We start from the raw sequence: 27674 nt of genomic DNA on the forward strand, positions 1-27674 counted from the left end.
TAAAAGTAATTTTAGCTATAGTTGTATATAAAGTGTCTTTGAAAGTGGCTGTCCCATAATGGAGTCATAATTTAAGAATAGTTTTATTTCCTTATACTAAGTACTCCATGGTTTTACTGTAATGGTTAATTGAATACATTTAAATTATTCTATAAATGAACATTCTACTTTATGGAAAGTATCCCTTTTGTGAAACTAAATTGAATTGAAATATGTGATTTAATAGATATGAATGATTGTAATTTATTTAAAGATATAAAGGAATTAGAGCAAATTATTTTAGTAAATTACGTTAAATTATTTAGGAAGCTAACCAATTGTAACCCTTGTGGAAACCTTAATAATATCAACCTTTGTTTTTAGCTCAACAGAAATAGATGATATGCTTAGAAAATCAACAAATCTGCTGCTGACCAGAACTTTGAGTAGCTGTTTACTGAATCTTATTAAAAAACCTCACATAGGTTTGACAGAGGTAGGTTAAAAAGATATTTATAGCTAAATGTTTCATTATATGAAACACTTATTATAAATTAATTTATTGCTGAACATCATCCTATAAAACTAGCTTTCCATTTTAAATGTATTAATAGAAGTGGATTTGTTTTAAAATAAAAGCATCAGTGTAAATTCCAGTGATGTGAGGGAAAAGGGTTTATGTGGGGAATAGTGGATAGCTGATGATGTTAGAAGATATATGGAGATTCATGTTTGCCAGACTTTACTTGAAAAGTGAAAATACTTTTTTTACTTGGTGAATGTTTAAAATTTGAAAAAGTGCTTTGAAAAGTTATTTTAAATTAGTTGGTAGTTAGACTCTTGGTTATTTTTTTTAGATGATAGCATTCATAAGCAGTATTTACAGCAGGCTTTTGAAATCAGATAATCAGTCCTATCCTATAATGCTATAATTACACAGAAGTGGTACAGTTGCTGGAAGTAATAATCCTAATTTAAAAAATCAAATGGCTTTGTATACATGTAACCTGCATTTCACTGGAGGCATTTTCTATTTTCTAGCTAGTGCAAATCATTATAAACACCACACACCTGGAACAAGCTTGCAAATACCTTGAGGACTTTATAACTAACATTACAAATATTTCTCAAGAAACTGTTCATACCACAAGACTTTATGGGCTCTCTACTTTTAAGGTATGTAAAAATCTGACCAAAAGTTTTTATTTCAGTCACTGTAAGCAAACTTTTAAAAAGTAAAGACAATTTTTGTTATACACATGATTCCATTATATTTCTAACAATTGAAAATTAGAGGTAATCAATGTCAACAATGAGCAGATAAATGTCAGTTCCTTTTTGGCATTAAACATCTTTGTTAAAATGAAGAAAAATATATTGATTTTCTATAGCTGTATTACATTTTCTTCATGTTTTGAAGACTTAGAGTAGTGCTGAATCAGTCTAACTTGATTTTCTTTCGTGTCTCACAGTTTAATAGTTAATTGTATACGTAATATATATAAGTGTGTGTGTGTTTGGAAAATAAAATTGTAAGAAGAATTAGACAAGTGTAAGATTTGCTTTACATCCTTTATTGGCTCTGATCTGAAGAAAAGTAAATATTGCCTTATTACATGTTATTCAAGTCCTACTCTTTTCTGAATGGACAGATTTTTGTTTATATAATACCATGGGATATAACAAAAGATTAATTAATGGTTGTTTTAAGCATTATGAATTAAATAATTTCATAAATTTGTTATATAAACTTATTATTTTATTGATTTGGGATCATGTAAATGAGACACTGGCATAGTCTAGCAAAATAAATCCTTTTGCATTGAATATTTTGTTAAACTAATATAAACCATTTATTGATCCCTTATCTATAAAATAGGCTTGCTAGTTTAACCTCATAAGCCCTTTCTAAGTTTTCTATTAAAAAGGATTCTCATCTTCCCTACTCCTGCTATATTATAAATTACCCAATTTATCTCCTAAAATTATCGTATAATCATTTACATTTTAAAAATTCAGTATACTTGTATTTAGATATAACTAATTTAATGTTAACAGTAACCAGACTTTGCAGTCTAGTGGTTAAGACTCCGCACTTCCAATGCAGGGGACGCAGGTTTGATCCCTGGTTGGGGAACTAAGATCCCACATGCCACGTGGTGCAACCAGAAAAACCCAAAAAACAAAAACAAAAAACAGTACCCAGACTTTGAAAGTGTGAAGTCCAGAAAAGACCCTTGGTTCCTAAAATTATCTGTCTGGCCCCCAAGTCTTATGCTCCTCTGATGACTCTTGAGCCCATGTTGTCATCCTAATCCATAAGACACAAATGCAGATGGTATCTGAGTGAATGAATTAATAAAATTATTTATTAAAACTGAGACAGAAGCCGGACAAAACAGGCATTCATTTATTCAGATAGTATAGTACAGTAATTAAGGGCACATACTCTGGAGTTAGACTGCTGTGTGACTTTGGCCACATTCTTTCATTTTAATGATTCCTGGTTTTATTATCTACAAAATTAGAATAGCAATATATTATCTACCTCATACAATTATTCTGAAGATTAAAGGGGATACTTAGCACAGTGCCATTTGTTGTACATGATCTGTGTTCTGAGCACTCTGTTAGGTGCTGAAAATATAGAAATGTATCCCTGCCCTCAAGGAGCTCACAGGAGAAAAAACTATAAAAAGACACTTGACAATATGATATAATAAGTACCATAATATAGGAGGAGACTCCACAAATTTGTAGACATTTATTTATCCACAAATTGATTCTTTGCTTCAATATTAGATTTTACACAATCCTTTTTCTTTCTTGCTCTCTGTCCTTATGGCCATGTGTTACTCATACGCTGTCAAGAAGGGATTTACTAGGGAATGGAGTTGTAAGCATATTTAACTATTAACATTATATTTAATAGGCTTACTCTGTACTTTGATTAAAACATGAAATGCGTTGACATCTGGTGTATCTAGGGATCTTCAGGCAATTTTTCTTATCAGTTGTAAGTCAAAGAACCACACATACTGGAACATGATGCCTCAGATTAAGGAATCTTGGAACTACACTTCTCAAAATCTGCCTGTTGAGAGGAAGTGTTTAGAAATGTTAGCTCTGGTCCATCGTTCCAGTGGTCCTTAAGTTGTAGATATTTAGTTGAAGCTACAGCTGCCATAGGATACCCCTTGGGTTTTCTAGGAAATCAAGTTCAGCCTGTACAAATAGTAGAGCATCCTTATTTTTTGTTGTTTATTTTTTGTTTTATTTTTGCACAGAACTCAGGAAACCCTTTCTGTTTTATGATATAAAAACAAGAGCTATTTCAAGCTCAATATTTGAAAGTTAAGTGTTCTTCAACTCTTCCTTTGATCTGTTTCAAGAGGAATTTGTCTTAAACTGTGCTATGAGAAAGCAATTCAACAGGGAGAATCATTAAATCAACATTAAAGTGAATTACTGAGGGAGATTGGGGGAATTTCCATTCACAGTGAATAGTCAATCTGTAGATGATTAAAGTACAGTCTTGATTACAGACATTAGCATGGATTGCTTAGTTAACCTCTTAGCCTAATTCTTTTCAGTCCAGTGACCTGATCAAACATATTTCTATTTAGTTGCTTAATGATTATAGAAGTAAGCACTTACATGATCCTTTTACCCATACCTCCATTTGCTTCCCCTCCAAAATCCCACATATGCATATACAAAGTGGTAGATTTTATATCATATTTGTTTACTTTATGAAATATTATATAGACTGCCTTGTTAGCTTGCCTTTCATTGTACTAAATCTGTGAGTGATACAAAAGAGGTAAAGTAAGTAGTTCCTGCCCTCAAGCAGTACCACAGCTTTTTTTGAAATTAACCTGGACCCACACTGAGAGCTACTTGAAGCTAATATAAGACTTCTAACTGAAAAGATTTGCATCAGAATAGAGGGGAAAATGGGAATACCATTCCCTTTTTAATCTGTGTAGAGAAATGGCCCAGTTCTTTTTCTTTGGCATCAGAGCTTTTTAACTTTGCTCCCTGGAGCTTTTCCAACCTGCCACCCTGAAGAGTCCTTTCCTTTTGAGTCCTGGCAGTGATTGCAACTGTAAATGCCTAGAAAGAATATGCTTGTGATTCTTTTTCAGTTTGCCTTTTTTAATCTATTGATGAGTATGTAGCAAAGTGTTTTTAGGATTATGACTAAAGTGACAGTGGTAAATTATCTTTGATTAAGGGCTTGAAATTCTCTTCCTGTGGAGCAAGGACATGGTACGTGGACTCTAAAAAAACTTATTTTTTTAAATGTAGCATTCATATATAAGCACACACAATTTATAAATGCAATAATTATAAATAGATACAGCTCAATTAATTATTAAAAAGTGAACACAGACTTCCAATTTCTAGTCCGGCATGTAAAGAGCTGGGAAGTTATCACTCTGTGCCAGCAAGTAAAAAGCTGAGAAAACTGAAAAAATCAACTCTTCCTTGATCTTTCAGAGAAGTAAGACCACAGGACACACTGCTGCCCCCAAAATTGGAGAAGTAGGCAAATACAGAGAATCACAACTTAATGGAGTAGAAACCCATAGGAATCATTACTGGGGTAGGAAAACCTGAAGTATAATTAATGAATATTAGAAAATCAGTATGGACAAGTTTGAGAGTTAAAACTCCAGGGGAACCCAGTCTTAGAGGGGGCACCAAGTTCTCCCAGTGAAGATTTGAGGAAAATCCTCTTACATTTCCAGCAGGGGCAAGGGAAAAGGAACCATTTTGAAATATGCCAGAGCATTCTGTTCTTTAAGCATTCCGTTTTTCTAAACAAGACCTAACCTCAAAATAAACTATTTACCAGTGCCTAAACTAATGGGGGAAGGGAAACACCCAACTCCAGCCTGCTCTGGCCATCCTGTCCAACTTGAGGGGTGGAAATGAAAAGCAGATGTGAAGTGCACAGCTAAGGGGCAAAGGCTTACTTAAAGATGAAGACCTAATCGTAGTACTAAAGAACACTTCCCCTCTCCCACTGTCTTACTGCCACATTACTAAAGGCCTAATTACTGCAATTCTTTTCACCCAGTACACCATGTCCAGCTATCAGGAAAAAATTACAAGGCAGACTAAAAGACAAAAAATACAGTTTGAAGAGATAGATACGGTATTAGAACCATATTCAGATATGTCAGGACTATTGGAATTATCAGACCAGGAATTTTTTTTAAAAAAACCTATGATTAGTATGCTAAGTACTTTAATGGATAAAGCAGACAACATGCAGGAACAGATGGGTAATGTAAGCAGAGAGATGGAGAATTTAAGAAAGAATCAAAAAGAAATGCTAGAGATCAAAAACACTGCAACAGAGATGAATAATGCCTTTGATGGACCTATCAGTAGATTGGGCATGGCTGAAAAAAGACTCTCTGAGCTTGGGAATCTGTCAATAGAAACTTCCAAAACAGAAAAGCAAAGAAAAAAACACTGAACAAGAATATCCAAGAACCGTGGGATGACTACAAAAGGTGTAGCATACATGCAATGGGAATATTAGAAGGAGAAAAAAGAGAGAAAGGAACAGAAGCAATATTTGATCCAATAATGACAGAGATTTCTCCCAAATTTATGTCACACAACAAACCATGTATTCAAAAAGCTTAGAGAACACCAAGCAGGATAAATACCGAAATAATTACACCTTAGGCATATCATGTTCAAAACTGCACAAAATTAAAGATAAAAAATCCGGGGCTTCCCTGGTGGTGCAGTGGTTGAGAATCTGCCTGCCAATGTGGGGGACACGGGTTCGAGCCCTGGTCTGGGAAGATCCCACATGCCGCGGAGCAACTAGGCCCGTGAGCCAGAGCTACTGAGCCTGCGTGTCTGGAGCTTTTGCTCCGCAACAAGAGAGGCCGCGATAGTGAGAGGCCCACGCACCACGATGAAGAGTGGCCCCCACTCGCCGCAACTAGAGAAAAGCCCTCGCACAGAAACCCAACTCGCACAGAAGACACAACACAGCCAAAAATAAATAAATAAATATTTTAAAAATATATATATATATAAAAAAAAAATCTGTAAAAAAAAAAGATAAAAAATCCTTCAAGAATCTAGAGGAAAAAGCTTACCTAGACTAACAAAGATAAGAATTACATCTTACTTCTCTTCATAAACCATGTAAGCAAGAAGAGAATGGAGGAGAATATTTGAAGTGTTGAGAGAAAAACACCAACGTAAAATTTTATATACTATGAAATTATCCTTCAAAAGTGAAGGAAAAATACTTTCTCAGACAAACAAAATTTGAGGAAATTTGTTGCCAGTAGACCTGCCTTGCAAGAAATGTTAAAATAAGTTCTTTAGAAGTAAAGAAAATGATATAGGTCAGAAACTTGGATCTATATAAAGAAAGGAAGAGCATCAGAGAAAGTACAAGTGAAGGTAAAATTCTTAATTGATCTAATAGATAACAGTTTGTTCAAAAGAATAATAGCAATGTGTTCAATTATGTATGCTTTTATATATATATATAGTTGTATGTATATATGTGTATTTATGTATGTTTACATGAATGACAGTAATGACACAGGGTAGGAAGGGAGGAATTACGATTATTTTGTAATTATAAGGTACTCACACTACCTATGAAATGGTGTAGTGTTAGTGTTATTTGAAAGTGGGCTTGGAATAATTGTGAATATATATTGGAAACTCTAGGGCAACCACTAAAAAACAGCTAAAAAAAAAAGAAAAAAAAGTGCAACCAATGTGCTAGGAAAGAAGAGAAAATGGAATCATACAAATGCTCAGTTAATACACAAAAGACAGAAAAAGAGGAACATAGAAGTAGAAACAAAGAACAAGTGCAACAGATAGAAAACAGTAACAAATATGGTAGATATTAATCCAGCCATCAATAGTCACTTTAAACATCTCTGGTCTAAAAACACCAACTGAAAGACAGAGATTGTCAGAGTGGATCAATAAAACAAGACCCAACTATATGTTGTTTATAAAACCCACTTTAAATACAAAGACACACATAGATTAAAAATAAGTGGATGGAGGGACTTCCCTGGTGGTCCAGTGGCTAAGACTCCATGCTCCCAAATTCAGGGGGCCCGGGTTCGATCCCTGGTCATGGAACTAGATCCCACATGCCGCAACTAAAGATCCTGCATGCAGCAACGAAGATCCCGTGTGCCGCAACTAAGACCTGGTGCAGCCAAACAAACAAATAAATATTTTTAAAAAGTATTCAAAAATAATTAGTGGATGGAGAAAGATATACGATGTTAACACTAATCAAAAAGTGGGAGTGGCTATATTAATTTCAAACAGAGCAAACTTCAGAGCAAAGAAAGTTATTATTAGGGATCAAGTGGGCCATTACATAATGACAAAGGGGTCAATTCTCCAAGATGACATAACAATTCTTAATGTGCATGTGCCTGACAATGGATGGTCAAAATATGTGAAGCCAAAACTGATAGAATTTCAAGGAGAAATGGATGGATCCACTGTTACAGTTAGAGACTTCAACACGACTCTTACCAGAAATGGTCAGATCCAGCAGACAGAAGATCGGTAAGAACATAGTTGAACTTAACAACACCATCAATCAACTGGATATAATCAACATTTATAGACTACTTATCCAGCAACAGCAGAATATGCATTCTTCTCAAGCTCACATGCAATCTTCACCAAGATAAACCACATTTTGGGGCATGAAACACACCTTAACACATTTTAAAGACTAGAAATCATACAGTGTCTGCTGTAAGACCACAATGGAGTTAAACAAGATATCAATAACAGAAAGATAACTGGAAAATCCCAAATACTTGGAGATTAAACAACACACTTCTAAATAACATGTGGTTCAAGAAAGAAAAGCATAAAAAGGAATATTATGAACAACTCTGCCCACAAATTTGACAACCTAGATGAAATGAACAAACTTCTTGAAAGACACAATCTGCCAAAACTCACACAAGAAGAAATAGACAACCTGAATAGGCCTGTATCAATTAAAGAAATTGAATCAATAATTAATAACCTTCTGAAACAAAGCACCAGGCCCAGATGGGTTTACTGATGAATTCTATCAAACATTTAAGGAAGAAATTACACCAATTATCTACAGTATCTTTCGTATAGAAGCAGAGAGAATACTTCTCAATTCATTCTCTGAGGCCAACATTACCCTAACACCAAAACCAAACAAAGACATTATAAGAAAAGAAAACTACAGACCAATATCTGACATGAACATAGATGCAAAAATCCTTAGCAAAATATTATCAGATTGAATCTAGCAATTTATAAAAGGAATTCTACATCAGGACCAAGTGGGATTTATCCTACTATGCAAAGCTTGTTCATCATTCAAAAATCAGTTAATATAATCCATCATATCAGCAAGCTAAAGAAGAAAAATCACATGGTTATATCAGTAAATACAGAAAAAGCATTTGATAAGATTCAACCCCCATTCTTGACAAAAACTGTCAGTAAACTTGTAATAGAGGAGAACTTCCTCAACTTGATAAAGAATATCTACAAAAAACCTACAGTTAGCATCATACTTAATGGTGAGAAACTTGAAGCTTTCCCACTAACGTTAGGAACTAGGCAAGGATGTTCCCTTTCACCACTCCTTTTCAACATCAAACTGGAAGTTCTAGCTAATGCAGTAAGAAAAAGAAATAAAAGATACACCGATTGTGAAGGGAGAAGTAAAACCATTTTTCTTTGCAAATGATATGACTGTTTATGTAGAAACTCTGAAAGAATTAAAAAAAAAAAACTTCTGAAACTAATTAGCAACTATAACAAAGTTTCAAGGCACAAGGTTAAAGTATGAAAGTTAATAGCTTTCCTATTTTTCAGTGCATTAAGTGGCTCTAGCTGCCATAAAAAACAAACAAAAAGCCATAGACTATGTGGCTTAAACAAGAAAATTTTATTTTCTCACTGTTCTAGAGGCTGGAAGTCAGAGATTAAGGTACCAGCATGGTAGGTACTGGCTTACGGATGGCCACCTTATCACTGTGTCCTCATGTGGTAGACAGCAAAAGAGCTCTGATGGTTCCTCCATTTCTTATAAGGGTGCTAATCCCATCATGAGGGCCCCGTTCCTCATGACCTCCTCTAAACCTAATTATCCAAAGTCCCCATCTCCAAATACCATCACACTGGGGGTTAGGGCTTCAACATATGAATTTTGGAGGCACATAATTCAGTCCATAACATTCTGCCCTGATCCCCAAAATTCATGTCCTTGCATCCAAAATACACTCATTTCATCCCAAGAGCCCCCGAAGTCTTAACTTGTTCCAGCGTTAACTCTAAGTTCTTACGTCCAAAATCTTATCTAAATATCATTTAAATCATATATGGGTGAAACTCCAGATATGATTCATTCTAAGGCACAATTCCTCTCCAGTTGCGAACCTGTGAAACCAGACAAGTCATGTGCTTCTAAGATATAACTGTGGGACAGGCATAGGATAGAAGTTCCATTCCAATAGGGAGAAAGAGAAAAGAAGGAAAGGGGTGACAGGTCCCAAGCAAGTCCAAAACTTAGCATGGTGAATTTCATTAGATCATAAGGCTCAAGACTAATCCTCTTTGGTTTAGTATTCTGCTTTCTAACCTTGCTGAGGTGGGGGTTGTGCCTCTGCAGCTCTGCCTGGAGGGGGCCCACCCACAAGGCTCTGGGTGGCTGCCTTGTGACTTGTTGAATCTGAGACAGTGGCCCCCCTTTTTGAACAAGGAGGCAGCTCTGATGATCTCTGAATTACCTTAGGGGTTATTATTCACTTGTCTTGAAGAATAGCACATAGTTGTTGCTATTAGCTCTGTGGTCCTGTCCTGTAACATCTAAGAAGTCCAGTAGCCTCCCTTCATTTTCAAATTGGCAGTTTCTGCTCATGTAGTCCCATAATCTCTTATGTATGTATGTATGTATGTATGTATGTATTTATTTTTGGCTGTGTTGGGTCTTCGTTGCTGTGCGCGGGCTTTCTCTAGTTAACGCAAGCGGGGGCTACTCTTCGTTGCGGTGTGCGGGCTTCTCATTGCGGTGGCTTCTCTTGTTGCAGAGCACGGGCTCTAGGCGCGCAGGCTCCAGTAATTGTGGCATGCGGGCTCTAGAGCGCAGGCTCAGTAGTTGTGGCGCACGGGTTTAGTTGCTTTGCGGCATGTGGGTTCTTCCTGGACCAGAGATCGAACCCCTGTCCCCTGTATTGGCAGGTGGATTCTTAACCCCTGCACCACCAGGGAAGTCCCCCATAATCTCTTTACCAAGTGATAGTTTAGCTATACCCTTGGAGTTCTCTTGCTAACCTGCTTTCTCAATTTTTGCAGTATGGACAAGTTGAGAATTTTCCACATCTTTAAGTTCTGATTCCTTTTTGCTTAACAATTTTTTATTCAATTCGTTTCTCTCTTTTCTCATTTTACTATAAGCAGTCAGTATGAACCAAGCTGCTCCTTCAATACTTTGCTTAGAAATCTCCTCAGCTAAATATCCAATTTCATTGCTCACAAGTCTGTCTTCCACGAAACACTAAAACATGAACATAATTTAGACACTCTGTATGATACTGTAATGGTGGATATATGTCTTGATACATTTGTCCAAACCCATAGAATATACAGCACCAAGAGTGAACCTTAAACTATGGCCTTTGAGTAATAATGATATTTCAATGTAGGTTCATTTATGGTAACAAATATACCTCACTGGGGGGCATTTGACAGTGGCAATGTGGGGTCAGGAGGTATATGGGAAATCACTGTACCTTTCTCTCAATTTTGCTATGCACCTAAAACTGCTCTAAAAAATAAATTCTATTTAAATTGAAAAAAAGTGAACTCACCCATGTAATTATGAAATCAAGAAATAAAACATTAGGTAAGTAGTATTGTAGAAGCCTTCCTCATCCCTCTTCCCAATCATTATCTCTGCCTTTCAGTACTGACTCTTAATAGTACTGATTAGTTTTGTCTGTTTGGGGCACTATTTATATGGAATCATATATAGTGCATCTTTTTGTGTATCTCACTTCTTTCACTCAATGTGATATTTTGGAATATTTCATTTGTGTTGCTGCATGTAACTGTAGTTTATTTTCAATTCAGTGTAGTATTCCATTATAAAATTTACTACAGTTTATTTTCAGCTACTCAGAGACTTGTTTTTGCTTTCTTCTTGATTATTGACTGCAAATGTGACCTCTGAATAACTGAGGTGTTATTGTATGAATAAAATAAAATTCTTATTTATTTAATTTTTAGTGGTAAAAATATAAATTCATAAACTGATATAATCATACTTTTAAAACTAGTAAGGTGTTAGGAAGTTTAAAAATTTCTCATTTAAGTTATAACTGTTACATTATTTTACATATAAAGTTGATTTATTTCTGCTTTGCTATTACACTTGCAGTATTACTTCTTGACTGATTAATTACATTTCAACTTCTGATTACTCATGTGCTTTGTACATAGTCTTGTGTTATTGGTGGAGTGTTCCTTTGTACAACTTAGTGTTTTATTTATGCAACTTGGTTGTCATTTTTAAAAAGTACGTGACATTTATTTCTTTTGTCACTCATTACCACCAGCTTCTCCTTATCTTCCCCCCATTAGAGAGGGCTGCATAAAGCAGTTTCATGCTTGCAGCTGATTTAATACATTTGAATGACGTAAAGTCCTAAAAGATAGATCAGAAAAAAGCAAAAAGCCAAAGCTTAAATATTTATTGAATAAATAATTAGTTTAATTATACAGAAAAGTAAAAAATGGGGATGCTACTTCGCCAAAAATATAGAAGCTTAACAGAAAAAAAAAGCATTTTTCAGCTCTATAAGCAAAAGAGGAAGATCACAAAATTTATGGACCCCATTGATACATGAATGTGCTCAGCTTTCTGTTTTTCTGTAATTTATCATCAGTAGGCAGTTACTTACAGCAAGTGCCTCTTATAAAGGTGTGGAAAGCAGAAACAGAATAGGGAAGGAAATGGTTGAGGATACTTTAAAAAGCTATATCAGATGATGTGCAGACCTGATCACAAACAACCTAGATTACCTAAGAAGTGGCAGATGCTACTCCAAAGCCCCTAGACATTCTTAAAAACTTTTGAGATGGGCTTCCCTGGTGGCGCAGTGGTTGAGAATCTGCCTGCCAATGCAGGGGACATGGGTTCGAGCCCTGGTCCGGGAAGATCCCACATGCCGCGGAGCAACTGGGCCCGTGAGCCACAGCTACTGAGCCTGTGCGTCTGGAGCCTGTGCTCCGCAACAAGAGAGGCCGCGATAATGAGAGGCCCGCGCACCGCAATGAAGAGTGGCCCCCGCTTGCCGCAACTGGAGAAAGCCCTCGCACAGAAACAAAGACCCAACACAGCCATAAGTAATTAATAAATGAATAAATAAATAAATAAATAATAAAAAGAAACGTCAATCTTTAAAAAAAAAAAAAAAAAAAAACTTTTGAGATACAGAAGTCCCTGAAAACTGGAAAGGTAAATATGTAGCACTTGCCTTTTTAAAAGAAAAAGGAGGTAGTTTGGTAATTTGAGAATTAGAAAATGATTCAATTTATAATGATTTACAACGGTCCCAGATAATCCAGAAGCTGGATTTTGAATTATTCTAGACTCTGATTCTAGTTCAAAACATATACTGCCCTTTTTGGCCTATTGTTAGAAGTGGAGTAGCTTAGCAAGTGGCTCTGTGGTAGACTTAGGTTTTTCTAGGACCTACTTTGGTAAGGAGCAAGAAATGAAATACTTTGTCCTGGGACTTCCCTGGTGGCACAGTGGTTAAGAATCCGCCTGCCAACGCAGGGAACATGGGTTTGATCCCTGCTCCGGGAAGATCCCACATGCCGCGGAGCAACTAAGCCTGTGCACCACAACTAAGCCTGCGATCTAGAGCCCGCGAGCCACAACTACTGAGGCTGTGTGCCACAACTACAGAGTCCACATGCCGCAACTACTGAAGCCCGCGTGCCTAGAGCCCGTGCTCCACATCAAGAGAAGCCACCGCGATGAGAAGCCCACTCACCACAGCAAAGAGTAGCCCGCACTCGCCACAGCTAGAGAAAGCCCATGCACAGCAATGAAGACCCAACGCAGCCAAAAAAAAAAAAAAAAAAAAGAAATACTTTGTCCTATCTAAAGTGAGGCTTTGATTGTGTCCCAAAGGACATTTTAAAAAATAAATTCATTTATTTATTTATTTAGTTTCAGCTTCAGGAGTTGTGCATTGGCAGGCGGATTCTTAACCACTGCGCCACCAGGAAAGTCCCCCAAAGGACATTTTTCTGGGACAAATCAATAATTGCTTGGAACTTTTCATCTAAACTGATAGTTTTGGACTGGGAGGATATGCTAAATCATATTTATAGAGCAAAAATATATTTCTATTGTACTGTGCTAGTTGCTGAGGAAGGGTTGTGGAATGGTTCTTAACCACTAGGATTTTTTTTTTAAGTCCTTCAATCAGTTATTTATTTATTTATTTATTTATGGCTGTGTTGGGTCTTCGTTTCTGTGCGAGGGCTTTCTCTAGTTGCGGCAAGTGGGGGCCACTCCTCATCGCGGTGCGCGGGCCTCTCATTATCGCGGCCTCTCTTGTTGCGGAGCACAGGCTCCAGACGCGCAGGCTCAGTAGTTGTGGCTCACGGGCCTAGTTGCTCTGCGGCATGTGGGATCTTCCCAGACCAGAGCTCGAACCCGCGTCCCCTGCATTAGCAGGCAGATTCTCAACCACTGCGCCACCAGGGAAACCCACCACTAGGATTTTTTAATCTAAAAGGGCAGATAACTACAAAGAAATAACCACAGTGTATAACAAATAGAAAAATGTGGTCCTGTAGACGTGTTTGATTTGGTTTTATACCATTTGGAATCTCACCTTTAGATGAGATTTATGCTCCATAGTCATCCTGCCTGCCACAGTCACCTTGCCAGTCATACTCATTTATGTTTCCCTGCCTGGACCCTGAAGGCATTTGGGTATTGCATCAATTTGGAGCATGGGTAGGATTGCAATCAGCAGAGGTGAGGGAAGGGAAGAACTGGTATAAACCCATTCTTAGAAGCTAGAAAGCTCAAGATAAGAAAGTTCAGAGATCCTGAACCTGAAATGCAATGACCCAGCAGAAGGGATATAAAATCATATTTATTTATTTTGTGTTAATAAGCATGCATATTTTGTTTAAAAATCATGTTTGGTTTACATGTGTTTTGAATGTTTCTTCTGGGGGAAAATATAATTCTTTCTCGACAGTTGGTATCAGGTTCCTTAAATTCTGTCTTCAGCTTCTTTTTCTCTCATCTGAGCCTTAGCTTTCTGTGTGCTACTTTAGCTTTTATTATCTTTTTTTAAGAACTATTTATTTATTTATTTATTTATTTGGCTGCATCGGGCCTTAATTGTGGTACTCGGGATCTTCAGTCTTCGTTACAGCATGCGGGATCTTTTTAGTTGCAGCATGCAGGATCTAATTCCCTGACCAGGGATCAAACTCGGGCCCCCTGCATAGGGAGCACAGAGTCTTAGCCACTGGACCACCAAGGAAGTCCCAGCTTGTATTATCTAAGTCTAGTTATCTTAAGAAGAGTTTTGGATTTGCCCCATGGAAATTGTTTAGGTGTAATTAACTGTAACTCCTACAGTAATCTGTATCTCTAATGGAACAGTTAGTATACTATTTGTGACCTGTTGACTTTAGAACTATGAGATTATGCATCCCTGATTTATACTACATGTTGACTATGTTCTTTATGAAGAAATATCTTTTAGGGACTTCCCTGGCAGTCCAGTGGTTAAGACTCCACACTTCCACTGCAGGGGGCATGGGTTTGATCCCCGGTTGTGGAACTAAGATCCCTCATAATCCGTGGCATGGCCAAAAAAAAAAAAATCAAAGAGTTTTCTAGAACTTTATGAAAACTTCAGTTCTTGTAATTAATATAAACTTTCTTTCACTTTTTACATTTGACCTCTTAGTTCTTTGTGGAGCAGGTCTTGAGCTTTGTTTAATCCAGAGTGTTATTGATCAAGAGGTAATATATGATTTGCATGTATATAAGGCAACCAAGCATATCCTAAAACCTACAACTTTTATTTTTGAATCACAGTAATATTGTATAATTAAAAAACCTAGTGATAAGTAGCTATTTCATTAAATTAAGCTGAAGCATAAGGAAGCAAATCATTTTTCTTTTTTAATTGATTTTAGGTGCCAAATATTAGACTAAAACAACTTCCCTTGTCACACTGATATCTAAAATATGTAAATAAAAAAATCATAATTTTTAAAATTGGCTCCTCTTTCTGCCTGTCTGATTTTTTATGGTAGTACCACCATTTTTCTTGCTTCCTTTCCTGGAAAATCTGGAGTTATCTTAGATGTATTTCTTTTTAACTGCTCCTGTCATATCCCTTCCCGCATCATAACTGATTGCTAGGTTTCTATGTTTAGTCTTATCTACTTTTTTCCCTCCGTCTATAGTATCACTAGTGATGTTGACTAACGAGTTGGATGCTATATGCTACTAACATTTAGAAATTTCCAGATCAAGAGCATAGGTTATCAAAGCATCATTTCTTTTTTTTTTTTTTTAATTTTATTTATTTATTTCTTTATGGCTGTGTTGGGTCTTCGTTTCTGTGCGAGGGCTTTCTCTAGTTGCGGCAAGTGGGGGCCACTCTTCAACGCGGTGCGCGGGCCTCTCACTATCGCGGCCTCTCTTGTTGCGGAGCACAGGCTTCAGACGCGCAGGCTCAGCAATTGTGGCTCACGGGCCTAGTCGCTCTGCGGCATGTGGGATCTTCCCAGACCAGGGCTCGAACCCGTGTCCCCTGCATTGGCAGGCAGATTCTCAACTACTGCGCCACCAGGGAAGCCCCAAGCATCATTTCTTGAATTAAGAGCAGGAAGAAATTAGCTAGGGAGGACACCTTCATTTTGACAATTCCAACTTCATCTCCTGCTTAGATTTTTAAGGCTCAGAAAAATGTCATAGAAGTGTTCCCCTTGCTCCAAATGAGTAATATTAAATGTAACCTTTCTTTTTCTAGAATGTTCAATAAAATGTTTTAAGCCACTTGTATTAATCAAGGAAACTGAAAGAAAATTGACAAGAACTGATAGAAAACCCAACTCGAACCATCTTAAACAAGAGAGGGAAATTATTAGCCAGTATGACTGGAAAGTCCAAGAATAGGGCAGATTCCATGTAAGGCAGAGCCAGCTGCTCAGGAAATGTCACCAAGGACCCAGAGTCCTTCTGTCTTTGAACTCCACTTTATGCAGTTTTGGCCTCATCTTCAGACTGTACATGGTGGGGCAGCAGCTATAGGCTTTCTCCTCTGGTAGTAAAATGGCTGCGAGGTCACAGTTCCAAACCTTATATCCTCATGCTCTATCATCTAAAAGAGTGTGTCCCTCTACTAGCTGCTAAGGAACTCCCTGTGGGTAAGAGGATGACCATGGTTAGTTGGCTTAAACTCATCAGGATCCATCCTTGGCACTAGATCAGTCCTATCCAGACCAAATAGAGCTGTGAATGGGGGGCAGAGTGATTTTTCCAAAATGTATCTGGGGACTTTTCCAAGAAGGGGGAATGGATGATAGACAGTAAATCATAGATGTTTACTAAAATACTCAGTGATATTACTACTTATTTTTATTCAGAACACACATGCCTATGGTCTGTGAGGTCTAGCATGGAGTTTGTGCATATGTCTGTTTAAATAAGTTCTTAGGGTGATTCTGTTGCACACCTGTGGTTAAGAACCACTGATAGTATGGTATCACTTAATTCTTGTACATTGAAATAAAAAATAGTTCTCAAGTTATGCGGCATACATTTCTGTCTCCAGAGGGCACTGTTTCTTTAACAAGCAAAGGAGGAATTAATTGCTTTGTTTATAAGCTGAATCTTTTAAAATTTAATTTAGGAGTTAGTTGATATGTTCTTGACTTTCTGGTCAGGTCATAAGGATTGAGAGTATTTCAGTTTCACCTGTAGTATAACTACCCAGGAAGTCCAAACTAATTTTCTTAACAGTCTCTAAATAACAATTAATGATCTCTTTTAGAAATATCTTACCAAATAATTCAGTGTATCCTTGTGTATAAATACAGCAAAAGTTACAATGAAATCTTTTTCTGTGTTTCTTTCCTTGCTCCTGTTTCTTTAAAAATAAAATGTAGTGAGTCAGCTCATGCACCTGTTTTCTAATGATTATATTTGTCTGGATTATAAAATAAGCGGAATCCTTAGTCCTTAGCAAAGTCCTTTCAGGTGTTAACTTTAAAACATGTTTCTGGACTTCCCTGGTGGCGCAGTGGTTAAGAGTCCACCTGCCAATGCAGAGGACACAGGTTCGATCCCTGGTCTGGGAAGATCCCACATGCAACTAACCCCATGCGCCACAACTACTGGGCCTGCGCTCTAGAGCCCGTGAGCCACAACTACTGAGCCCGCATGCCACAACTACTGAAGCCCATGCTCTTTAGGGCCGGCATGCCACAACTACTGAAGTAGTTAAGTTAAGCTAATTGGGCAGTTTGAAAGGCTTGAGATTATACTAATTGTCTTAATACGGTTCACTTAAGAAACATTTATTGAGCATTACTAAGTACCCAACACTAGTAGGTGCAAGGAAACTAAATTTTTTTGAGCACCTACTAGGTACCAAGTACTGTTAGGTATTTTGCATTAATGGTAGAAACTTGTGTAATGCTCAGAAGAGCTCTCTGAGTGATGATGATGCTCTTTTCATAGATGAAAAACTAGGATTTACAAAAGTTAAGTAATTTCCTCAAGATGTATAGATAAGTGAAATAGTGGCCATCAAACCTCTTCTTATTTTCTCAAACCCCTGGCCTGTAGTTTTTATAGATAATTTTTCCATTATTCATTATTAGCAAGATGGTGATTTTTTTTAATGACTACAAATTTCTTGACACTTCTGTCATTAAGAAGTGGGGATCTATGTCCCCTCCCCTGGAATCTGGGCAGGCTTGTGACTGCTTTAACCAATAGATGACAGGGAAAACAATGTTGTGAGACTCTGAAGCTAGGACATAAAAGGCAATGTTGTTTCCACCTTAATCCAAGCATGGAACACACATGCTTGGAGGCCTGAGCTGCCATGTAAGAAGTCCAGGTACCCTGTAGCCACCATGCTGTGGGGAAGCCAAGCCATATGGAGAGTCTGCCTATCCAGACATGTGAGTGAAGAAACCTCCAGGTGATTCTAATCCCCTGCTGTTGAGTCTCATTCTCAGCCTTCAAGTCATCCCAGTTGAGGTCCTGGATAGAGTGGAACAAAGTCATCCCTACTGTTCCTTGTCTGCATTCCTAACCCATGGGATCTGTGAGCATAATAAAATGCCTGTTATGTTAAGTCACTAAGATTTGGGGGGTAGTTTGTTACTCAACAATAGTAACTGGAACAGCAAGTGATATAAACCTTTCCAGCCCGCATGATCTCTCCTGTTTCACTACACTTTTACTACACATGTAGTCATTACTAATTTGTTAATATTTATTCATTCTGTGATTATTTTATTTGTGCTGCTTTTCTTTCCCAACTAGGTCATAAACTTCTTTGGGGCAGGAGTGATTAAAAAAAATTTTTTTAACAAGTACTCATCAACTGTCTACTCTGTTGCAAGCACTGTTCTAGGTGCTAAGGATTAATCAGTGAACAGAAACAGACACAAACTTTCTGCCTTAATGGAGCTTACATTTTAGTGGGTGTTTTGTACCTACATTACCTAAAAGTACCAAATTTATAGTGGCTGATACAGTGTTATTGATAAACTCTAATGTTAAATTCCTCAATCTTAAGATTTTTCTGAGTAGATTTACATTGCATTAGAAATTTTAACAGAGCTTAAGTTGCTGTAGTTAATTTTATTTTGAGTCAGAACTCATTTAGCTACTGTCATATTTAATAATTATTAAAATTTCAGTTAATAACATTACCTTATCTTAAATTCCTGTTTATTTAAAACAATGTTTGTTTTCCTTTATAGTTGAGGAGAGACACTGTTGAAAGTTTTCGTTATCTGTGTCAAATTTGTGTTAGACCTCTGAGTAGGGAGAACAGAAAAATCTTTCTTGGAATTCCTGTTTCAATCCTACTGTGTAGGCAAGCATGCAAATGGAAAGATGTCTACCAGTAGTTAGTTTTCTTCAACCCAACGTGAGTAGTAAGTGGTTAGACATTGTGAAAATTAGAGAGGGAGCCAAAAAAGCATTGAAATGCGAAAATGGTGCGTTTTTATTGTCCATGTTTACCTTCTCTTACACTGTTCTTTTTTTGAAAATTTCTTAAGGCACACAAACCAAAATACCAAAGTAAGGGTTCCTGATTATATTTTTAAAAGTTACAACTCAAATGACATCCCTTCTACAAAGCTTTTTATCAAATAAGTAGTAATCATTTCCTCCTTTGTTTACTTAGCATGCTTTGTTTTAAACCTCTAATGTAGCACTAATCATGTTTTATAATAATTGTATCTCTTCCTGGATTGTGAGATCCTTGAGGGCGGGAGATATCTGTGTCTTCGTACTGCTGTTATTCATAGACATGATATAAATGATATATTAGGTTAAGTTGTATTCAAATATATTATGGGACTGATAATGGTGAGTGATACTTAGGTCTCTTCTTAGTCAAGATATGAATCTAAATAAATATTAGTTTTGGTTTTTTTTTCCTTTTTGGCCGTGATGTGTGGCTTGCGGGATCTTAGTTCCCTGACCAGGGATTGAACCTGCACCCTCGGCAGTGAAAGCTCAGAGTCCCAACCACTCTACTGCCAGGGAATTCCCAATAAGTATTAGTTTTGCCAGAAATATCACATTGCCACCACCACTGCCCCCAACCACCATCAAATTAAATCTAGCTCTCAGCTCTACTAGCCAGAGTGGCAAGTTGTCCACCCTCCTTAAGGTGATAAAAGGAATTCCAGGGCCTTTTACAGTCTAAAAAAAACTGAGAGAAAGGCAGAGATTGTTCTAGTTTTAACTTTCAAAATGCTTTTTGTCCAAGTCTATGTGATCCTTTAAAAGAGAAGCATAGGCGTGAAGATCTTTTGCCTTGGTTCCAAAAGACACAATGCCTAATCTTCAGTCCCCCAACATCCCTCATGCTGTTCTGTCAGAGTGCTGCTGTCTGAGTGAGAACCCACAGCTCTCATTTCTTCTTCTAGCTTCTTAAGTTGGAAGTTTAGGTTATTGATGTGAGATCTTTCTTCATTTATAATATAGGCACATATAGCTATAAATTTCTCTCTAAGCACCTCTTTCATTGTATCCTGTACGTTTTGATAGTGTGTTTTTATTTTTGTTTATCGCAAAGTTTTTTGTTTTTTGTTTGTTTGTTTACTTGGCCTCACCGTGCGGCATGTGGAACTTCCCCGACCACATCGAATCTGCGCCCACTGCAGTGGAAGCGCTGAGTCTTAACCACTGGACCACCAGGGAAGTCCCTCAAAGTAGTTTTTGATTTTGATCATGATTTCTTCTTTGACCCATTAGTTATTTATTGGAGTCTCTTGTTTAACTTCCATATATTTGTGAATTTTCCAACGCATTCTGTTATTAATTTCTAATTCCATTCCATTGTGGTCAGAGAACATACTTTGTATGATTTCAGTACTTTAAAGGTTTGTTTTATGACCTAACATATGCTCTGTTCTGGATAGTGTCCTTTGTTCACTTGAGAATAATGCATGGTCTGCTAATATTGAGTTGAATGTTCAATAGATGTCTGTTAGGTCTAGTTGGTTGATATTGTTGATCTAATCTTCTTTGTCTTCTGCCTACTCACATTTGCTGTTGAACCCCTGTAATGATTTTTTCATTTCATTTATTGTATTTTTCAACTGCAGAATTTTTATTAGGTTCTTCTTTTTTAAAAGTAATTTCTGTCTCTTAATTTATAGTCAATTTTGTGAGGTATTGTTCTCATATTTTCCTTTAGTTCTTTGGTTATTTTAAATAGCTGATTTAAAACCTTTGTCTTGTAGTGCAGTGTCTCATAGTTTCTTGTTTCTTTGTGCAACTTGTAAATTTTGTTGAAAACTGGACATTTAAAATAATATAACAGGGACTTCCCTGGTGGTGCTGTGGTTAAGAGTCCGCCTGCCAATGCAGGGGACATGGGTTCGATCCCTGGTCTGGGAGGATCCCACACGCCACGGAGCAGCTAAGCCCGCGAGCCACGTCTACTGAGCCCGCGTGCTGCAATTACTGAAGCCCGTGTGCCTAGACCCCATGCTCTACAACAAGAGAAGCCCTCGCTCTCGCAACTAGAGAAAGCCTGTGCACAGCAACGAAGACCCAACGTGACCAAAAAATAAATAAATAAAAATTAAAGAAAAAAAAAAGATTTAAAATAATGTAACATAGATGGACCTAGAGATTGTCATACTAAGTGAAGTAAGTCAGACAGAGAAAGACAAATATCATATGATTTTGCTTATATGTGGAATCTAAAAAAAGGGTACAGATGAACTTATTTACAAAACAGAAGTAGAGTCACAGATGTAGAAAACAAACATACGATTACCAGGGGATAAGGGGGGGGCAGGGATAAATTGGGAGATTGGGATTGACATATACACATACTAATAGTAAAATAGATAACTGATAAGAACCTACTGTATAGCACAGAAAACTCTACTTAATACTCTGTAATGGCCTATATGGGAAAAGAATCTTTAAAAAGAATGAATATATGTATATGTATAACTGATTCACTTTGCTGTACACCTGAAACTAACACAACGTTGTAAATCAACTCTACTCCAATAATATTTTTTAAATAAATAAATTAATTAAATAATGTAATGTGGCAATTCTGGAAGTCAGATTCTCTTCTCTCCCCAGGGTTTGTTGTTTCTTCTTGGTGGTTGTTTCATGACTTGTCTGAATTAATTCTGTAAAGTCTGTATTTTTTGTCGTGCGTGGCCACTTAAGTCTCTGCTTGGTTAGCTTAGTGGCCAGCTAATGATTGGACATAGATTTCCTTAAAAACCTGGAACCAGTCAGTCTCCCAGTCTTTGCTAAGGGACTCTCTGTGTGTATTGGGGCATGCCTTCAGCAATCAGGCATTTGACAACTCTGCATTAGCCTTCACTTCCTGCTTGCACAGAGCTTCAGGATCAGCTGTAAGTGAGAGCTTAGAGCTTTCTCAGGTCTTTCCTGAGCAGGTGAACAGCCCTACGCATGTACATAGTCTTCTAGGTTCCCAGGAATGTGTCAGAGCTTTTCAAAGCCATCTATGGACATCTCATTCCCCAGTTTTTCCTATTAAGCTTTTTGGTTAGCTTATTGTATACCCTAGCTATTATCCACCACCTAAGGTATCTGTGATGTTAAACAATTGCCTATAATTGTTTTTAACAAATGCCCCCAAGAAAAAGGCTTTCTGCTCTGGGCAATCCCCAGTTTAGGTCATATAAAGACATCTCTGCAAGTGATGTCTTCCAGGGAACCACCAGATAGGTCAAATAATGATAATTATCTGGGAATGTGGCTTTGAAGGAGCTCCAGTCCATTCTGCCCCACTTTGTTCACTGACAGGCTGCTGGTTTGCACCACAGTTGTGGGATGTTGATTTTCAAGGATACTGTGGAGCTGGATCCGGGCAAGGAGAGTGGGAATGGGGCACATCAAAACATCACAAAGCTTGTTTCCTTACCAAGATTCAGAAAGTTTTCATGAATAATGCTGCTTGAATTGCTACAAGTTTTGAATTAATTTCTAGACTTCTGGAAAAATTGATTTTTGACAACTTTTGCTAGTTTTCTTGATGCTTTTATGGATCAGAAAATGTTTGTATATCCTTACTCTGCTATTTTTGCATCACTCCCTTTGTTTCTTTTCTCCTCCTTTGAGAAGTTAACTATTTTGTGTGCAGCAGCGGGGGTGGGGGGCTCTTTGACTCAAAACACCAGTAAGTTTCATTTCTTCTGTGTTAGTCCAACTTAATTTCCCTCAGTGAGTCAACGGATGGGAGTGGTCTTCTGCATTCTTGACAACTTCCGTTTTCCATTTCTTAGAGCTGTGAGAACAATTCAGAGTTGATAACTAATAAGTTCTACTACCAGATAAAGACGAAAAAGGTGATAGTAAGGTTGGAAAAAAAGTGATATCTACTCAAATAAATAGAGTACTTCCAGCCAAAAATCCAACAGTTTTCTTGGACTTTGAATAAATATTTAAAATGTTAGACCAAAGAAAAATAAAAAACAAAATTTAGAATTTTAAGAAAACTTGTTTTATTAACTGCTTCTGTAACTGTTTCTTACTTTTTATGTTGTCCCCTGTCAGGATGCCCGACATGCAGCAGAAGGAGAAATATATACCAAACTTAATCAGAAAATTGATGAATTTGTTCAGCTTGCTGATTATGACTGGACAATGTCTGAGCCAGATGGAAGAGCTAGTGGTTACTTAATGGATCTTATTAATTTTTTGAGAAGCATCTTTCAAGTGTTTACTCATTTGCCTGTAAGTATAAAAAATTTCAAAAAATTGTTATAATTTTGCTTACTAAAGTATATTTTAGAATTCAATTTTAGTTGAAGGCTTACTTGTTTAAACCAACTTCCTAGCTTGAATATTTCTTTTCTGTTTTTACAAATCAATTTGTGAAGAATCTTAGCTATTTTTTATTGAGTAAAAATTAGTATATAACATTTATATAAATTTCAGATGTATAACATTATAAATCAATATTTGTATACACTACAGTGACCACCACCATAAGTCTAGTTACCATCCCCTTCACCCACTTCACCCTCCCCCCCAACCCCTACCCCTCTGGTAACCACCAATCTATTCTCTGTATCTTTGAGTTTGTTGTTTGTTTTTGTTTTGTTTGATTCCACATACAAATGCAATCATACAGTATTTGTCTTTCTCCATCTGACTTATTTCACTTAGCATAATACTCTCAAGGTCCATCCATGTTGTCACAAATGGCAAGATTTCTTTCTTTTTTATGGCTGTATAGCATTCTGTTTTATACATGTGCCACATTTTCTTTACATATTCATCCATTGATGGACACTTAGGTTGTTCTCATATCTTGGCTATTGTTAATTATGCTTCAGTGATCATAGGGGTGCATATACTTTCACATCTGTGTCTTCCTGTTTCTCCAAATAAATATGCAGAACTGGAACAGCTGGATCATATGGCAGTTCTACTCTTAATTTTTTGAGGACTCTCCATACTGTTTTCCATAGTGGCTGCACCAGTTTACATTCTCACCAACAGCATATGAGGGTTCCCTTTCCTCCACATTTTCTCCAGTACTTATTATTTCTGGTTGTTTTGATAATAGCCATTCTAACAAATGTGAGGTGATATCTCATTGAAGTTTTGATTTGCATTTTCCTGATGATTAGTGATGTTGAACATCTTTTCATGTGCCTGTTGGCCATCTGTATGTCATCTTTAGAAAAATATCTATTCAGATCTTCTGTCCAGTTTTTCAGCTGTTTTTTTGTTGTTGAGTTGTGTGAGTTCATTATATATCTTGGATATTAACCCCTTATTGGGTATATGATTTGCAAATATCTTCTCTCATTGCCTTTTCATTTTGTTGATGGTTTCCTTCACTGTGCAGAAGCTTTTTAGTTTCATGTAGCACATTTGTTTATTTTTGCTTTTGTTTCTCTTACCTTTGGAGTCAGATCTAAAAAAACATGGCTAAGACCAATGTCAAGGAGGTTACCTCCTATGTTTTCTTACAGAAATTTTATAGTTTCAAGTCTTTAATCCATTTTGAGTTAATTTTTGTGTATGGTATAAGATAGTGGTCTAGTTTCATTTTTTTGCATGTGGCTGCCCAGTTTTCCCAACACCATTTATGGAAGAGACTCTCCTTTCTCCACTGTATGTTCTTGGCCTCTTTGTTGTAAATTAGTTGTCCATGTATGTGTGGGTTTATTCCTGGACTCTCTATTATGTTCCACTGAATGGTGTGTCTGTTTTTGTACCAATACCATGTTTTGATTACTGTGGCTTTGTAGTATAGTTTGAAATCAGGGATCATGATACCTCTTTAGTCAGTTGTTTGAAATTTTAATTTGTTTTACTTTTTAACCCAAATAACTACAACTCTCTTTCCACCAAACCCAAAACAAAACCCTGAAGTTGACAGCATAGGCTTAAATAGAAATAAACTCTAATAGGAGTAGTTTTTATGAAAGTCAATGTAATCAATGCCTTTTCCTATCAGAAAAGGCCAAGGAATTGTTGGATATTTTTAGGTTAGAGATTGAAAGTAAAATAGGAGCATTGTTCTATACTAATATATAGTCATAGTACATCTATATCTTGAATAATCTGTTGATGAAACATTAAAAAAAAAAGATGTAACAGGGACATTTGAGCGTGAATAGGCTGAAACACTGGATTCTTCAGAAGAGGGATGCAAAGGGAATTCCCTGGCGGTCCAGTGGTTAGGACTCTGCACTTTCACTGCGGAGGGCCCAGGTTCAGTCCCTGGTTGGGGAGCTAACGTCCCACAAGCCACATGGTGCGACCAAAGGGGAAAAAAAAAAAAGGAAGGCAGAGATCAAAGAGGTGATGGTAGGGTGCACATTCTCTCATTAGGTATATTTAAAAAAATAAGAACTACTGTTAAAATGTGAATGGAATAGTTTTGTACAAATAAAATAGGGAGAAATTTTGACCTTTTTAATCTCATGATAAGATGTTGCTAGACACAAAAAAATTTAATATGGAGCCTACCCAACTGCTTCCAACCATCTCCCTTGTTTAAAATGAAAAAAAAAAAAAAAATGTTATTCTCCTCACCCTTCACTCTTTCCCCATCGAAGGGCCACTTAGAATAGTTGAAGGAAGGTGTTGCTAAAAAATAAATAGAAGAATTTCTTAAAGAGATTTTAACAGTGGATTTGTGCCAAAGAACTTTTAGAAGCTTACCCAGGGATGGTACTGCATTCCTCACTGTTGTCCTTGAGTTGAAAAAGGGAACCTGTATGTATGTGTGTGTGTGTGTATGTGTGTATAATTTTTATATCAATTAATTTCATAAAAGTATGCATTAAATAATTGTTGAATTAATTTGAATTCACCTTGTCAATGTAAATCTCCGTGCTTCCAGCCAAAACCAATCCTCAAGAATAAACACATGCACATGTGTGCACACATACACAAGATACACACACGTCATGTTTCTATTGTTGCAGTATCTGCTTCGCAGCTTGACATGAGATGATGGGTAGGGATTTTGTGCATAACTAGGGTAAGATTAAGAGAGGTTATATGTTAGAAATGTTTGGGGTTAATGCCTCACCTCAGGAGACTGACATCTACAGGGAAATTCTGCTTTTTCATAGGACATACTCTGGTGACATTGAGAATGACAGACTCCTGTCACTCATCTGATCTATTATGATATTTTGTGTAGTTTTAGGTGAATCTTTGTGTGCCATTTTGGATTTTTATGTCATCTAACATGGGTTTTTCTGCAAAGGAAATACACTTTTATACAATGTAGACCAACAATAAATGTAGAACATGACCAAATAAGAAGAAAATTATAGTTTACAGCTAGGAAAAGAAAAAAATGGTACTAACAACAGTATATTCTTATTCAAGGGATGAACTAAAAGCATAATTCCAAAGCAAAAATATTAAATTATTGCCTATGGTAAATTTTAACAAGATTGATAATTATATTATGGCTTAGTGTATTAATTCTCTGAAATCCTGAAATTGTATAAAATATCCAGTTAGTTTGTGTTCTTTCGAGCAAAGAACAGAGGCAATGTTATTAAATGTATTATTTTTCTAAGCAACATATGGCATTATATAAGCTACCATTTTTATTTAAGTGTTTTAAGCTGAAAATAAATCCTTATCTTCAGGTTACCTTTGTACCCAGATAGAAAGAGGGGCCAGTTTTGGACTCTTTCAAACTAAAGGAATCTTCAGAAGATATTTATTTATCACAGTCAGTCCCAAGTCGATCAGCTTATCCATGTATAGACATGAGGAATTACAGGGGGGAGCTAGTTTTGGCTCCATGATTGTTGGTTTTGGCAGTGTTAATAAACAATGCCATGAGTTTGAGTCAATGGGAGCTATGAAACCAAGGGTCACTCTTTCAAATAGTGCAAATAGTGCCAGTACTGCAAATAATTGGACAGAGAAGTAGGTTCTGTGGGATAAAGATGACTCTCTCGCCCCCAACCCTAAAAAATACCTAAGACTTTTAGTTTAAAAGCTCCATTCTTAGCTTCATTGCATATTTATTTTTTGTCAGTCCCTACCATTGTTGCAAAAGAACATTTTCTCCATTAAAGATAGACATGATATGTAGTTGCTGGCCACATTGCCTAGTAAAAGTTCCATTCGTTCTAGAAAAGTTATAATCCACCTAATAGAATTTTGTTCTCTGCTCACAGGGTATGAGAACAATAGAAGTTAATGGATAATAATGGTTTTGATGGAGCCCAGAGAAAGAACTTTATTGTTTTCTCTTTTCTACTACACTGTGGTTGTGGTAGAAAGCTGCAGGATTTGGAAGATCACCAGTAATGTCTGCTTTAAATACCTCCTATCTCTGGGGTTGGATGCGTGAGAGTATTGGTATATT

The 27674-nt window shown here is 36.8% G+C and overlaps 1 protein-coding gene across 14 annotated transcripts in view; it reads left to right on the top strand.

Annotated features, from left to right (window-relative positions):
* Positions 1–27674, top strand: part of EXOC6 (exocyst complex component 6) — a 208527-nt gene that overhangs the window by 108791 nt on the left and 72062 nt on the right. For all 14 annotated transcript variants that reach the window (XM_082339429.1, XM_082339433.1, XM_082339436.1 and 11 more), the window contains 3 exons: positions 364–475; positions 1021–1155; positions 23369–23548. In XM_082339429.1, the coding sequence (XP_082195555.1) occupies positions 364–475; positions 1021–1155; positions 23369–23548 (427 nt within the window). The remainder of the gene's footprint in view (positions 1–363; positions 476–1020; positions 1156–23368; positions 23549–27674) is intronic.

Source organism: Balaenoptera borealis, assembly GCF_965194805.1.
Source record: "Balaenoptera borealis genome assembly, chromosome: 10".
NCBI lineage: Eukaryota > Metazoa > Chordata > Mammalia > Artiodactyla > Balaenopteridae > Balaenoptera > Balaenoptera borealis.